A 16,031-nucleotide genomic window follows, 5' to 3' on the forward strand; every position below is an offset into this window, starting at 1 on the left:
CCTATATAATGGCAATTAGAGGGCCAAATTTCAATCGTATCAGATGAAATTTGTTGCTCTATGTGGTCAAATCTTGGGTGTCAGTACCCAGCAAAAAAGCGTCGCCAAAAAAGTAAAGAAAATTTTTTATTTGGATCCGGAAGTTGTGTAAAATTGGCATATAAAAATTTGTCAAAATTTATGCTTCTATCGAAAATTTTCTCAAAATTTTATTTTTATAGATTTTTCTTTTTAAATTTCATTTCGATAGAATTTTTTTTTTTAAATTTTATTTGAAAATTTATTCAAAAAATTTACTTGTATAAAAATAAAATTTGGCAACAAATTTATTTCCGTAAAAAATTTTCTGAGAATTTTATTCTATAGAAAATTTTCTAAAAATGTTTAATTCCATAGAATATTGTGCCCAAATTTTACTTCAATAGAATTTTTTTGCACAATTTTACACCTATATAAAATTTTGTCAAAATGTGTGTTCAGTAGAAAATTTTCTCAAAATTTTATTTCCATGAATTTTTTTCAAAATTTTATTTCTATAGAAATTTTTTTTTCAAATTTTTGTTTCTAATGAAAATGTATTGTGTAAAATTGGTATATAAAATTTTTTCAAAATTTATAGAAAATTTTCTCAACATTTTATTTTTATAGATTTTTCTTTTTAAATTTCATTTCTATAGAATTTTTTTTAAATTTATTCAAAAAATTTACTTCTATAAAAATAAAATTTGGCAACCAATTTATTTCCGTAAAAAATTTTCTAAAAATTTTATTTCTATAAAACATTTTCTCAAAATGTTTACTTCTCTAGTACATTTAGTCCAAATTTTACTTTTGTAGATTTTTTTTTTCAAAATTTTACACCTATATAAAATTTTGTCAAAATGTGTGTTCTGTAGAAAATTTTCTCAAAATTTCATTTCTATAGAAATTTTTGTCCAAATTTTATTTATATAGAAATTGTTTTCTATAGAATATTTTTTCAAAAATTTTTTTCTGATGAAAATTTAGTCAAAATTTTATTTCTATTGAAAATTTTCTAAAAAAGTTTACCCCTATAGAATATTTAGTCCAAATTTTACGTCTATAGAAAATTTTGTCAACATTTTTAATTCCATAGAATATTGTGTCCAAATTTTACTTCTATAGAAAATTTTATCAAAATTTTACATCTATATAAAATTTTGTCAAAATGTGTGTTCTGTAGAAAATTTTCTCAAAATTTTATTTCTATAGATTTTTTTATTTTTAAAATTTTATTTCTATAGAATTTTTTTTTTCAAATTTTTTTTCTAATGAAAATTTAGTCAAAAATTTACTTCTATAAAAATAAAATTTGGCAACAAATTTATTTCCGTAAAAAATGTTCTCAAAATTTTATTTCTATAAAAAATTTTCTGAAAATGTTTACTTCTATAGAACATTTAGCCCAAATTTTACTTCTATAGAAAATTTTGTCAAAATTTGACTTCTTTATAAAAATTTGTCAACATTTTTAATTCTATAGAATATTGTGTCCAAATTTTACTTCAATAGAATTTTTTTTTTTTGAAAATTTTACACCCATATAATATTTTGTCAAAATGTGTATACTGTAGAAAATTTTCTCAAAATTTTATTTCTATAGAATTTTTTTTCTCAAAATTTTTGTCAAAATTTTATTTCCATAGAATTAAAAAAAAAAAAAAAATTTTATAGAATTTTTTTTCAATTTTTTTTTCTAATGAAAATGTAGTCAAAATTTTATTTCTATGGAAAATTTTCTCAAAATGTTTACTTCTATAGAACATTTAGTCCAAATTTTACTTCTATAGAAAATTTTGTCAAAATGTTACTTTTTTTTATAAAATTTTTTCAACATTTTTAATTCTATAGAATATTGTGTCCATATTTTACTTCTATAATTTTTTTACACCTATATATATAAAATTTTGTCAAAATGTGTTTTCTGTAGAAAATTTTTTTTCTATAGAAATTGTTTTCAAAATGGTATTACTGTAGAAAATTTTGCCCAAATTTTTATTTCCATAGAATATTTTTTTCAAAATTGTATTTCTATGTAATATATTCTGAAAATTTTATTTCTATTTTAGAATTTTGGGTAGAATGCTACCAATTATGGCAACCGTGAGTCTGAGACCAATATTTCGATGTGTTACAAACGGAATGACAAAGTTAGTATACCCCTCTCCCATCCCCATAGTGGGCTAAAAATGGGGAAATTCGGCATACGTAACTCACGAAATTTGAAAATAATTTTCAGATCTCATAAAATCAAAAACGTCATTTAAATTTTTTCAAAAATCAATTTCTCGTTTCACTACAATAGTCCCCCACTGTACCTCAAAACGTTGTATATATATATCTCAAATCTATCAATACGGTCATGTAAAACCCTATACTCCTCCCACTAATCTTCTTCAATCAAGGTGTGCCAATGTGGTGTAAATTTTATGAGCCAACACAACAAAAATGTTACTACTGTTTAATGGCTTGCTAGTTTTTCTAATCCATTCCCTCCTTCTGGTCTGGTGACCAGTTAAAGCGCCTTTATTGTTTAAAACACTGAATATATTGTATCGTTGTTTTTTTTTTAAGATTTACTTCACGTCTCCAGTGGCTATCATGGTCATATGGATTTTACACCAAAAATTCTTGGTCCCATAAAAAATTACCCATAATTTGTCTTTTTTGTCCTTTTTGTTGTTTTGTTTGTTTCTTTGATAGTGCCATAAACATACCTCTGGTTTTTGGTCACGGTGGGGAGGACAGGGTGGAATTTTGTAGATTTACGCTAAGCATTTATGTGTAGTTTTATCGTAAAAGTATTAGGTTTATTGTGGTTTGCTAACCAAACAGCTTGATGGTATTTTTGTGATTAGTGTTCATTCATTCAATGCTTTCATTTGGATTTTATTTCCTTTCAACAGACTACCGTGTATATGTATAAAACATTTATTAATTTATGTATTTTTCTTATTTCCATATCTATTTCACAACGTTTGCGTGCGTGTGTGTTGCTGCTGCTTGGCGTTATTTAGGGTGCTACTGGGGTGCCAGGTGAACGCGGTGCCCCCGGTCCCAAAGGTGATCGCGGTGATAGGGGTGATCCTGGCCCTCGTGGTCCCGAAGGCCTTCAAGGACATAAAGGTGAACCAGGAGTGGATGGTATGCCTGGTGTAGCGGGCCCTCCAGGACCACCAGGTCCACCTGGTTTGCCCGAGAATTACGATGTAAGTATTGCCATATTCAAATTAATACACTTAATGTTATTTTTTTATAAAATTTTTAATATGATTTCTAATATCTTTATTTTGTATATAATGCACATTATTTCTGTTGAAAATCATAGTGGAAACTCTGGAAAGTTATTAAAACCAAGAATATACGGGCGAAAGTTCGGCCAGATGGAATCAGTGTTGCCATTACTGGCGCTAAAGAGCCAAATTGCTTTATTTTTTAACTGCGGGCCCCATTCTGGCTCTTTTTTATTTTGGCTCCAAATTCTAGCTCTTTTGGCTTTTTCTTTTTTTGCCTTGAATTAAATTAGTCACTTTAATTATAGACAAAAAAAAAAAAACTAAGAAAAATTAAAGGTGCAATCAAGAAAACAAACACAAAGTGACAAAGAAGATGTAAAGCAAGATGGTAAGGTTGGGTCGAAATTTGGAGTAGCAACCATATTAAAGAATAAAATCCTTAATCCAATCCATTTATATGAGTTTCTCATTCTATGAATTTAGTTAACAAGGCCACATTAATGTTGTTTTCTTTTCTTGTAAAAAGTGCAAATTTTTTTTACATTTTGCCCGGAAATTAACTTTTTAGGTTCTTTTCTAAAAAAGCAGGTAAAAGTACGAAAAGCTTCGAATTCTCTTGTGAAAATAGCGCCTGTTGTGAAATAGTGCATAGAGGCAAATTGCGGGCATTTTCAGCACTGGCGACAAACGAGAGTGTGTATTTCTCCTTTGAATTCTTTTCTGCCCACTGAAATGATAACATTTTTTAGGTTGTTGGCAACATTTTAAAAGTGAGCATTCTGTACAGACAAAATGAAGTCAAAACACTTTTTTTCAGAAAAGAAAACACCATAAAATGCATACCCGATGACGCCGAACAATTACATCGAAATCATTTCGAAATATTTCGAAAGTTCTAAACGCCAATTACGGTTTAAAAGTTTCCGTCAAATTGTTTCCCAAGGGCACTTTTGAAGTATCTGAATGCCGTTTTTGCAAAATACTCCTACACTAATAGAAACAAGTATAAACGGCCAGGCCGAAGCTTATGTATCATCCACCATGGATTGCATAGAAAGAAGTCAAAGAAGTCAATTAATTAATCAATTTTTATACCCACCATCATAGGATGGGGGCTCTAAGACCCCATAAAGTATATATATTCTGGGTCGTGGTGAAATTCTGAGTCGATCTAAGCATGTCCGTCCGTCTGTTGAAATCACGCTAACTTCCGAACGAAACAAGCTATAGACTTGAAACTTGGCACAAGCCGTTGTTATCGATGTAGGTCGGAAGATATTGAAAATGGGTCATATCGGTCCACTTTTACGTATAGCCCCCATATAAAGGGACCCTCAGATATTGCTTGTGGAACCTCTAACAGAAGCATATTTCATCCGATCCGGCTGAAATTTGGTACATGGTGTTGGTATATGGTCTCTAACAATCATGCAAAAATTGGTCCACATCGGTCCATAATTATATGTAGCCCCCATATAAACCGATCCCCAGATTTGGCTTGCGGAGCCTAAAAGAGAAGCAAATTTCATACGATCAGGCTGAAATTTGATACATGGTGTTGGTATATGGTCTCTAACAACCATGCAAAAATTGGTCCACATCGGTCCATAATTATATATAGCCCCCATATAAACCGATCCCCAGATTTGGCTTGCGGAGCCTCAAAGAGAAGAAAATTTCATCCGATCCGGCTGAAATTCGGTACATGATGTTGGTATATGGTCTCTAACAACCATGCAAAAATTGGTCCACATCAGTCCATAATTATATATAGACCCCATATAAACCGATCTCCAGATTTGGCTTGCGAAGCCTCAAAGAGAAGCAAATTGCATCCGATCCGGCTGAAATTTGGTACATGGTGTTGGTATATGGTCTCTAACAACCGTGCAAAAATTGGTCCACATCGGTCCACAATTATATAAAGCGCCCATATAAACCGATCCCCAGATTTGGGTTCCGGAGCCTCAAAGAGAAGCAAATTTCATCCGATTCGCCTGAAATTTGGTACATGATATTGGTATATGGTCTCTAACAATCATGCAAAAATTGGTCCACATCGGTTCATAATTATATATAGCCCCCATATATACCGATCCCCAGATTTGGCTTGCGAAGTCTCCAAGAGAAGCAAATTTCATCCAATCCGGTTGTAATTTGGAACATGGTGTTAGTATATGATCTTTAACAAGCGTGCCAGAATTGGTCCATATCGGTCCGTAACTATATATAGCCCCCATATAAAACGTTATCCAGATTTGACCTCCGTAACCTCTTGGAGGAGCAAAATTCAAATTAGGAACGTGGTGTTAGTATATGGTCGCTAACAACCATACCAAAATTGGTCCAATCACACAAAAATTGGTCCATATCGGTTCATAATCATGGTTGCCACTAGAGCCAAAAATAGTCTACCAAAATTTTATTTCTATAGAAAATTTTGTCAAAATTTTATTTCTATAGAAAATTTTGTCAAAATTTTATTTCTAGAGAAAATTTTGTTCAAATTTTATTCGGTTCATAATCATGGTTGCCACTCGAGCCAAAAATAATCTACCAAGATTTTATTTCTATAGAAAATTTTGTCAAAAGTTTATTTCTATAGAAAATTTTGTGAAAATTTTATTTCTATAGAAAATTTTGTTAAAATTTTATTTCTGTAGAAAATTTTGTCAAAATTTTATGTCTACTTTGTCAAACTGAATTATATACGTATTGGATCGATCTTTTTTGATTGAATATATACCACGTATGGACTTACATACAATTTAGAAGATGGTGTTAGGAGGTTTGAAGATACCTTGCCATCGGCAAGCGTTACCGCAACTTAAGTAATTCGATTGTGGATGACAGTGTTTAGAAGAAGTTTCTACGCAATCCATGATGGAGGGTACATAAGCTTCGGCCTGGCCGAACTTACGGCCGTATATACTTTTTAATCACTAATATTTGTTATTTCTCATTAAATCTGCGATTGATATTATAACTTTCGTGATAAAATAAATTTCAATTAAATTATGTATTGAATCAATTAATTTCTTTATTGAATCAGAAAATAATTGTAGACAATGTCCCTCCTCGTCCCACTCTATATTGTGGAAGTGTCATAAATATCCAGTGATTATTTCACTCCGCAACTTCAATCCTTTGTAAACATTTTGTCAACGCCAAACGTAACACTGAAGACAATACAAAACCAAACAAAATTCACTTATCTTTAAATTCCCCTTATACCACTTGCAATTACAATAGCCCTTGGTAAATACACTCTTTCACTTCGAATAAAAAAAAACCCAGCAAAAACAAAAATGAAATGAAACCATTCTGTCAGTTGGGGCCAGACAACAACAACAAACCCCAACTCTAATATGAGATGAATCAAAATGGTCAAACATACGTTCCATTTTAACATGAAAGCCAACCAAAAAACCTTAGAAACGAGAGAAAGACAGAACTCAGAAAACGTGACTAAAATAAAAATTTGTTTGGGACCAATGGTCCAAAGGAGTCCATTAAAAATCTCATGATAGCCAAAATCAGCAATAAAATTAGCTCTACAAAATGTTCCGACAAGCTGACTAACTGGCAAAGTGTGGAAGCATTTCTGGTACGCGGTCTCGCCCCTTTTTTCTTCGTTCGTTTTGTCGTTTTTAGGCCACACAATTAACCTAAAAGGCTGCAAAGAAATGATAATAAAAAAATCACAAAAAAAAAACTATGCATACTTGTACAGAAAGAAAAATATCACAAATGTGAGAGACAATAAAAAATTCATAAAATTCAAGCAATTTTGTTTTCATTTTGAGAGTACTACTAGTCCATAAGATCTTTGACAATAGCTATGGGGAAGGCAGGAATTATAAAAAAAACTACTTTTTGTGGCCGTAAGTTCGACTGGGTCGAATCCTAAATATGCACCACTATCGATTAAATGTAATAGTTGCCTGAGAAAAGCCTTGTCGTGATGGATTACCTGAAGATCTATATGAAAAAATTTTTATATAGGTATGAAATGAATATGAAAATCGCTTGATGTTGGCCTTATAGATTTTTAACGGGCCATTTCATTAATGTACAGTTGAGTTCATAGATTTAATATATTTGAATAAAAGTACTCCCTTATTATTTTTTAAACTTCCCTTGTACGCGTTCAAGAACTAGAATAATAAAAATAAGGATAATACAAATAAAATTGTGACAAATTTTTCTATAGAAATAAAATTGTGACAAAATTTTCTATAGAAATAAAATTGTGACAACATTTTCCATAGAAATAAAATTTTGATAAAATTTTCTATAGAAATAAAATGTTGATAAAATTTCCCATAGAAATAAAATTTTGACAAATTTTTCTATAGAAATAAAATTTTGCAAAATAACAGGTTGTCTGATAAGTCCCGGGTCTAACAAAGAAAAACACTTTTTTTTTTGTCAAAATTCGTTTTTATTATTCAACATAGTTCCCTTCAAGAGCGATACAACGATTATAACGATCTTCCAATTTTTTGATACCATTTTGGTAGTACTCCTTCGGTTTTGCCTCAAAATAGGCCTCAGTTTCGGCGATCATCTCTTCATTGCAGCCAAATTTTTTCCCTGCGAGCATCCTTTTTAGGTCTGAGAACAAGAAACAGTCGCAGGGGCCAGATCTGGAGAATACGATGGGTGGGGAAGCAATTCGAAGCCCAATTCATGAATTTTTGCCATCGTTCTCAATGACTTGTGGCACGGTGCGTTGTCTTGGTGGAACAATACTTTTTTCTTCTTCATATGGGGCCGTTTTGCCGCGATTTCGACCTTCAAACGCTCCAATAACGCCTTTTAATAGTCACTGTTGATGGTTTTTCCCTTCTCAAGATAATCGATAAAAATTATTCCATGCGCATCCCAAAAAACAGAGGCCATTACTTTGCCAGCGGATTTTTGAGTCTATCGATGCTTCGGAGACGGTTCACCGATCGCTGTCCACTTAGCCGACTGTCGATTGGACTCAGGAGTGTAGTGATGGAGCCATGTTTTATCCATTGTCACATATCGACGGAAAAACTCGGGTGTATCACGAGTTAACAGCTGCAAACACCACTCACAATCATCAACACGTTGTTGTTTTTGGTCAAATGTGAGCTCGCGCGGCACCCATTTTGCACAGAGCTTCCGGATATCCAAATATTGATGAATGATATGACCAACACGTTCCTTTGATATCTTTAAGGCCCCTGCTATCTCGATCAACTTCATTTTACGGTCATTCAAAATCATTTTGTGGATTTTTTTGATGTTTTCGTCGGTAACCACCTCTTTCGGGCGTCCATTGCGTTCACCGTCCTCCGTGCTCATTTCACCATGCTTGAATTTTGCATACCAATCAGTTATTGTTCATTTCCCAGGGGCAGAGTCCGTAAACTCATTACCAAGCCAAGTTTTTGCTTCCACCGTATTTTTTCCCTTCAGAAAACAGTATTTTATCAAAACACGAAATTCTTTTTTTTTTTCAATTTTTTTCACAATAACAAAAGTTGCTTCACAAAAGACGCTCTATCTCACAAACTAATTGACTTACAGACGTCAAATGTTGACACGAATCATTTGAAGGTTGGTACTATATAAAAATAATATGCATTTAATTCTATCGACGCCATCTATGTGTCAGACCGGGGACTTATCAGCCAACCTGTTAAGATGTTTTTGTTAGGTAGTTTTTTAGTAAGAGTGGCAACGTGGCTCTAAATGTCAGGGTATAGATCTACTTTGGCCATTTTATTTATATTAAAATACAGCGTGGCTAATATATACTTCAACCAACTTCATTTCTAAACCCAACGACTGACGCCTGACAAATTGATTACAAAAGTATTTTTATCCATCGCATTCAAAAATAAAGTTATTCGTAATGTGATTTAAGCGTAATAGTACGATTGCTGTATATTTATCTGGAAAACCAAAAGTGGTTATTACAATCCTCCAGCGTTTATATGAAAAAAATTTTTTTGTTTCTCGGAACAATTTTTTTTACCATGATGCTTTAAACGCTGCAGTGCGTCCACAAAGAGGACGAAAAAGAAAACGGTAACACACCAGAACTGATCCGAAAAAAGAAGGCCAGATTTGATCGAAATCCATGCTACACAAGAATGGAGACTGACAGAAACCAATAAAGTTCCGAAAAATGAAGGGCTCAACAATGCACAAAAAAAAAACAAGTAAGGAAAGTCTTAAGTCGGGCCTGATAATATTATACCCTGCACCACATCTAAAATCCATCAAACTTGTTGAGTACATATAAAGGTTTATATTCCCATATATGTATATTTAAATCTGAAGGTATCTGGACAAGATTTGTTAGACTTCTATAGAATCGACTCAAGGGCCGACCCTGAGCATTATTGCCAAAGACACAAACAAAATGTTGGGTTTTACTTGCCAAAGATGTCAGCTAAAATATACACCTTCAGATCCCAAACTCCGCCAATGTTGATATTGTGGGCCGCCATTACATCTAATGGTTGCCCCTCGCTTATATTCATCGACCGTGGGCTAAAAACAACTGCCGAATATTAACGGGAGAATGTCCTAAGAGGACAGTATTGAAGCCCATGGCAGATAAACTTTTCGGCTGCAGACCATTGGCATTCTAATAGGACTTAGCAACCTCACACTTAGCACGATTCAACCATGAATGTCTTAAAAGAAGCTTTCTTACAGATTTTTTTTTTACTTTTGAAATGTAAATCAGGCCATATGGAGCCAAATCACCGATAAATGTCAAATGAACATTTTATGGGAGTGCTCTTGCGATAGCTACTTGTGGTTTTCCAGCCTAATAGAAAGCAACCTAATATAAACCATGACAAAGTTAGTTTACGCCCCAAACTCATTCATTCCATTTGTAACACATCGAAATATGTATCTTATACCCTATTAAACATATATATTCTTGATTGTAGTAAAATTCTGAATCGAACCAGCAATTTCCGTCCGTCCGTCCGTCCATATGTTGAAATCACGCTAGCTTCAATATGAAATACGCATTCGGTTTAAAACTTGGCACAAATTAAATAGGCGAACTTATTACACCAGCGGTTGCCACTCCCGCTAATAATATTCTACCAAAATTTTAAGAAAATTTTACCAAAAATCTACAAAAAATCTAATTTTGAAATTCTTGTCATATTTTTGTAGTTAGTATGATTTTTTGTTCTCCAAAATAAATGTTTTATTATTTTATTTTAGAAGTTTATCTCCTATTAGCGACAATTTTTTGGGTGTACAAATTTCCCTTGGACTGTAAAAGGAAAAGTTAGTATCTCTACAGAAATGGAGTACTCACTCTTACAATGGACTTCGATAGTATGATCTTACACTAAATTTAAAATTTTTGAAGATATTGCAGTTATAGAAAATTTTGACAAAATTGTATTTCTATAGAAAATTTTGTCAAAATTTTATTTCTAAAGGAAATTTTGTCAAAATTTTATTTCTATAGAAAATTTTGTCAAAATTTTATTTCTATAGAAAATTTTGTCAAAATTTTATTTCTATAAAAAATTTTTTCAAAATTTTTTTTCTAAGGATATTTTGTCAAAATTTTATTTCTAAAGAAAATTTTGTCAAAATTTTATTTCTAGGGGAAATTTTGTCAAAATTTTATTTCCATAGAAAATTTTGTCAAAATTTTATTTCTAGGGGAAATTTTGTCAAAATTTTATTTCTATAGAAAATTTTTTCAAAATTTTATTTCTAGGGGAAATTTTGTCAAAAGTTTATTTCTATATGGTGGAACAATACTTTTTTCTTCTTCATATGGGGCCGTTTTGCCGCGATTTCGACCTTCAAACGCTCCAATAACGCCTTTTAATAGTCACTGTTGATGGTTTTTCCCTTCTCAAGATAATCGATAAAAATTATTCCATGCGCATCCCAAAAAACAGAGGCCATTACTTTGCCAGCGGATTTTTGAGTCTATCGATGCTTCGGAGACGGTTCACCGATCGCTGTCCACTTAGCCGACTGTCGATTGGACTCAGGAGTGTAGTGATGGAGCCATGTTTTATCCATTGTCACATATCGACGGAAAAACTCGGGTGTATCACGAGTTAACAGCTGCAAACACCACTCACAATCATCAACACGTTGTTGTTTTTGGTCAAATGTGAGCTCGCGCGGCACCCATTTTGCACAGAGCTTCCGGATATCCAAATATTGATGAATGATATGACCAACACGTTCCTTTGATATCTTTAAGGCCCCTGCTATCTCGATCAACTTCATTTTACGGTCATTCAAAATCATTTTGTGGATTTTTTTGATGTTTTCGTCGGTAACCACCTCTTTCGGGCGTCCATTGCGTTCACCGTCCTCCGTGCTCATTTCACCATGCTTGAATTTTGCATACCAATCAGTTATTGTTCATTTCCCAGGGGCAGAGTCCGTAAACTCATTATCAAGCCAAGTTTTTGCTTCCACCGTATTTTTTCCCTTCAGAAAACAGTATTTTATCAAAACACGAAATTCTTTTTTTTTTTTCAATTTTTTTCACAATAACAAAAGTTGCTTCACAAAAGACGCTCTATCTCACAAACTAATTGACTTACAGACGTCAAATGTTGACACGAATCATTTGAAGGTTGGTACTATATAAAAATAATATGCATTTAATTCTATCGACGCCATCTATGTGTCAGACCGGGGACTTATCAGCCAACCTGTTAAGATGTTTTTGTTAGGTAGTTTTTTAGTAAGAGTGGCAACGTGGCTCTAAATGTCAGGGTATAGATCTACTTTGGCCATTTTATTTATATTAAAATACAGCGTGGCTAATATATACTTCAACCAACTTCATTTCTAAACCCAACGACTGACGCCTGACAAATTGATTACAAAAGTATTTTTATCCATCGCATTCAAAAATAAAGTTATTCGTAATGTGATTTAAGCGTAATAGTACGATTGCTGTATATTTATCTGGAAAACCAAAAGTGGTTATTACAATCCTCCAGCGTTTATATGAAAAAAATTTTTTTGTTTCTCGGAACAATTTTTTTTACCATGATGCTTTAAACGCTGCAGTGCGTCCACAAAGAGGACGAAAAAGAAAACGGTAACACACCAGAACTGATCCGAAAAAAGAAGGCCAGATTTGATCGAAATCCATGCTACACAAGAATGGAGACTGACAGAAACCAATAAAGTTCCGAAAAATGAAGGGCTCAACAATGCACAAAAAAAAAACAAGTAAGGAAAGTCTTAAGTCGGGCCTGATAATATTATACCCTGCACCACATCTAAAATCCATCAAACTTGTTGAGTACATATAAAGGTTTATATTCCCATATATGTATATTTAAATCTGAAGGTATCTGGACAAGATTTGTTAGACTTCTATAGAATCGACTCAAGGGCCGACCCTGAGCATTATTGCCAAAGACACAAACAAAATGTTGGGTTTTACTTGCCAAAGATGTCAGCTAAAATATACACCTTCAGATCCCAAACTCCGCCAATGTTGATATTGTGGGCCGCCATTACATCTAATGGTTGCCCCTCGCTTATATTCATCGACCGTGGGCTAAAAACAACTGCCGAATATTAACGGGAGAATGTCCTAAGAGGACAGTATTGAAGCCCATGGCAGATAAACTTTTCGGCTGCAGACCATTGGCATTCTAATAGGACTTAGCAACCTCACACTTAGCACGATTCAACCATGAATGTCTTAAAAGAAGCTTTCTTACAGATTTTTTTTTTTACTTTTGAAATGTAAATCAGGCCATATGGAGCCAAATCACCGATAAATGTCAAATGAACATTTTATGGGAGTGCTCTTGCGATAGCTACTTGTGGTTTTCCAGCCTAATAGAAAGCAACCTAATATAAACCATGACAAAGTTAGTTTACGCCCCAAACTCATTCATTCCATTTGTAACACATCGAAATATGTATCTTATACCCTATTAAACATATATATTCTTGATTGTAGTAAAATTCTGAATCGAACCAGCAATTTCCGTCCGTCCGTCCGTCCATATGTTGAAATCACGCTAGCTTCAATATGAAATACGCATTCGGTTTAAAACTTGGCACAAATTAAATAGGCGAACTTATTACACCAGCGGTTGCCACTCCCGCTAATAATATTCTACCAAAATTTTAAGAAAATTTTACCAAAAATCTACAAAAAATCTAATTTTGAAATTCTTGTCATATTTTTGTAGTTAGTATGATTTTTTGTTCTCCAAAATAAATGTTTTATTATTTTATTTTAGAAGTTTATCTCCTATTAGCGACAATTTTTTGGGTGTACAAATTTCCCTTGGACTGTAAAAGGAAAAGTTAGTATCTCTACAGAAATGGAGTACTCACTCTTACAATGGACTTCGATAGTATGATCTTACACTAAATTTAAAATTTTTGAAGATATTGCAGTTATAGAAAATTTTGACAAAATTGTATTTCTATAGAAAATTTTGTCAAAATTTTATTTCTAAAGGAAATTTTGTCAAAATTTTATTTCTATAGAAAATTTTGTCAAAATTTTATTTCTATAGAAAATTTTGTCAAAATTTTATTTCTATAAAAAATTTTTTCAAAATTTTATTTCTAAGGATATTTTGTCAAAATTTTATTTCTAAAGAAAATTTTGTCAAAATTTTATTTCTAGGGGAAATTTTGTCAAAATTTTATTTCCATAGAAAATTTTGTCAAAATTTTATTTCTAGGGGAAATTTTGTCAAAATTTTATTTCTATAGAAAATTTTTTCAAAATTTTATTTCTAGGGGAAATTTTGTCAAAAGTTTATTTCTATAGAAAATTTTGCCAAAATTTTATTTCTATAGAAAATTTTGTCAACATTTTATTTCTAAAGGAAATTTTGTAAAAATTTTATTTCTATAGAAAAGTTTGCCAAAATTTAATTTTTTTTCATTTTACTCATTTATTTGCAATCTATTTTCAACAAAACAATAAGCAAATGTTATAACTATTGACATTGACTGTGTATCGAGTTCCAGCAAACTCGACAAAGTACTCCATATATCTTAACTAATTATTTTGTGTATGGAAATCAAGAATATGATGTCTCTTCAGCCTCTTCACCTCGTCAGTGTCATCAAGTAGACTTATAGCAAGTATGTTGGAATGATTATTTAGACGAGCTAAGTAACGCGAACTGTAACGTTTTACTTCATCGTCCAACAATGGAATTCCAAGATTATTCACAAACCATCGCATCGGTCATTAACCTTGAAGTTTTTGATTGAAATCGCTGCAGAATGCTGGTATTTGATTTACTGGTTGTTCCCCATATTTGGATGCCAAAAGTCCATATCGGTAATTGCTTTATACAGCATTATTTTCTTTTCAATTGATAATTTTGAACGTTTTCCCAATAGCCAATACATTTTCTTTAGCTAATTATCCAACTGCTTCCTTTTGACAACGACATGATCTTTCCAGTTAAACTTTTTATCAAAGTGAAGGCCAAAATATTTAACACTGTCTGTATTTCTATAGAAAATTTTGTCAAAATTTTATTTCTAAAGGAAATTTTGTCAAAATTTTATTTCTAAGGAAATTTTGTCAAAATTTTATTTCTATAGAAAATTTTGTCAAAATTTTATTTCAATAGAAAATTTTTTCAAAATTTTATTTCTAAGGATATTTTGTCAAAATTTTATTTCTAAAGAAAAATTTGTCAAAATTTTATTTCTATAGAAAAGTCTGCCAAAATTTTATTTCTATAGAAAATTTTGTCAAAATTTTATTTCTATAGAAAATGTTGTCAAAGTTTTTTTCTAGAGAAAATTTAATCAAAAGTTTATTTCTATAGAAAATTTAGTCAAAATTTTATTTCTATAGAAAATTTTGTCAAAATTTTATTTCTATAGAAAATTTTGTCAAAATTATATTTCTAGAGGAAATTTTGTCAAAATTTTATTTCTAGCGGAAATTTTGTCAAGATTTTATTTCTATAGAAAATTTTATCAAAATTTTATTTCTAGAGAAAATTTTGTCAAAATTTTATTTCTATAGAAAATTTTATCAAAATTTTATTTCTACAGAAAATTTTGTCAAAATTTTATTTCTATAGAAAATTTTGCCAAAATTTTATTTCTATAGAAAATTTTATCAAAATTTTATTTCTATAGAAAATTTTGTCAAAGTTTATTTCTAGAGAAAATTTTGTCAAAATTATATTTCTAGAGGAAATTTTGTCAAAATTTTATTTCTATAGAAAATTTTGCCAAAATTTTATTTCTATAGAAAATTTTTTAAAAATTATATATATATAGAAAATTTTGCCAAAATTTTATTTCTATAGAAAATTTTGTCAAAATTTTATTTCTAGCGAAAATTTTGTCAAAGTTTATTTCTAGAGAAAATTTAGTCAAAATTTTATTTCTATAGAAAATTTAGTCAAAATTTTATTTCTATAGAAAATTTTGTCAAAATTATATTTCTAGAGGAAATTTTGTCAAAATTTTATTTCTAGCGGAAATTTGGTCAAGATTTTATTTCTATAGAAACTTTTATCAAAATTTTATTTCTAGAGAAAATTTTGTCAAAATTTTATTTCTATAGAAAATTTTATCAAAATTTTATTTTTATAGGAAATTTTGTCAAAATTTAATTTCTGTAAAAATTTTTATCAACATTTTATTTCTATAGAAAATTTTGTCAAAATTTTATTTCTATAGAAAATTTTGCCAAAATTTTATTTCTATGGAAAATTTTGTCAAAATTTTATTTCTATAGAAAATTTTGTCAAAATTATATTT

General features: G+C 31.1%; 1 protein-coding gene across 6 annotated transcripts in view; it reads left to right on the forward strand.

Annotated features, from left to right (window-relative positions):
- Mp (collagen XV/XVIII-type protein multiplexin) overlaps positions 1-16,031 on the forward strand; it is a 1,363,033-nt gene that overhangs the window by 852,453 nt on the left and 494,549 nt on the right. For all 6 annotated transcript variants that reach the window (XM_075303610.1, XM_075303614.1, XM_075303611.1 and 3 more), the window contains one exon: positions 3,039-3,230. In XM_075303610.1, coding sequence (XP_075159725.1) covers positions 3,039-3,230 — 192 coding nt within the window. The remainder of the gene's footprint in view (positions 1-3,038; positions 3,231-16,031) is intronic.

This window comes from Haematobia irritans, chromosome 4 (genome assembly GCF_050003625.1).
Source record: "Haematobia irritans isolate KBUSLIRL chromosome 4, ASM5000362v1, whole genome shotgun sequence".
Classification (NCBI taxonomy): domain Eukaryota; kingdom Metazoa; phylum Arthropoda; class Insecta; order Diptera; family Muscidae; genus Haematobia; species Haematobia irritans.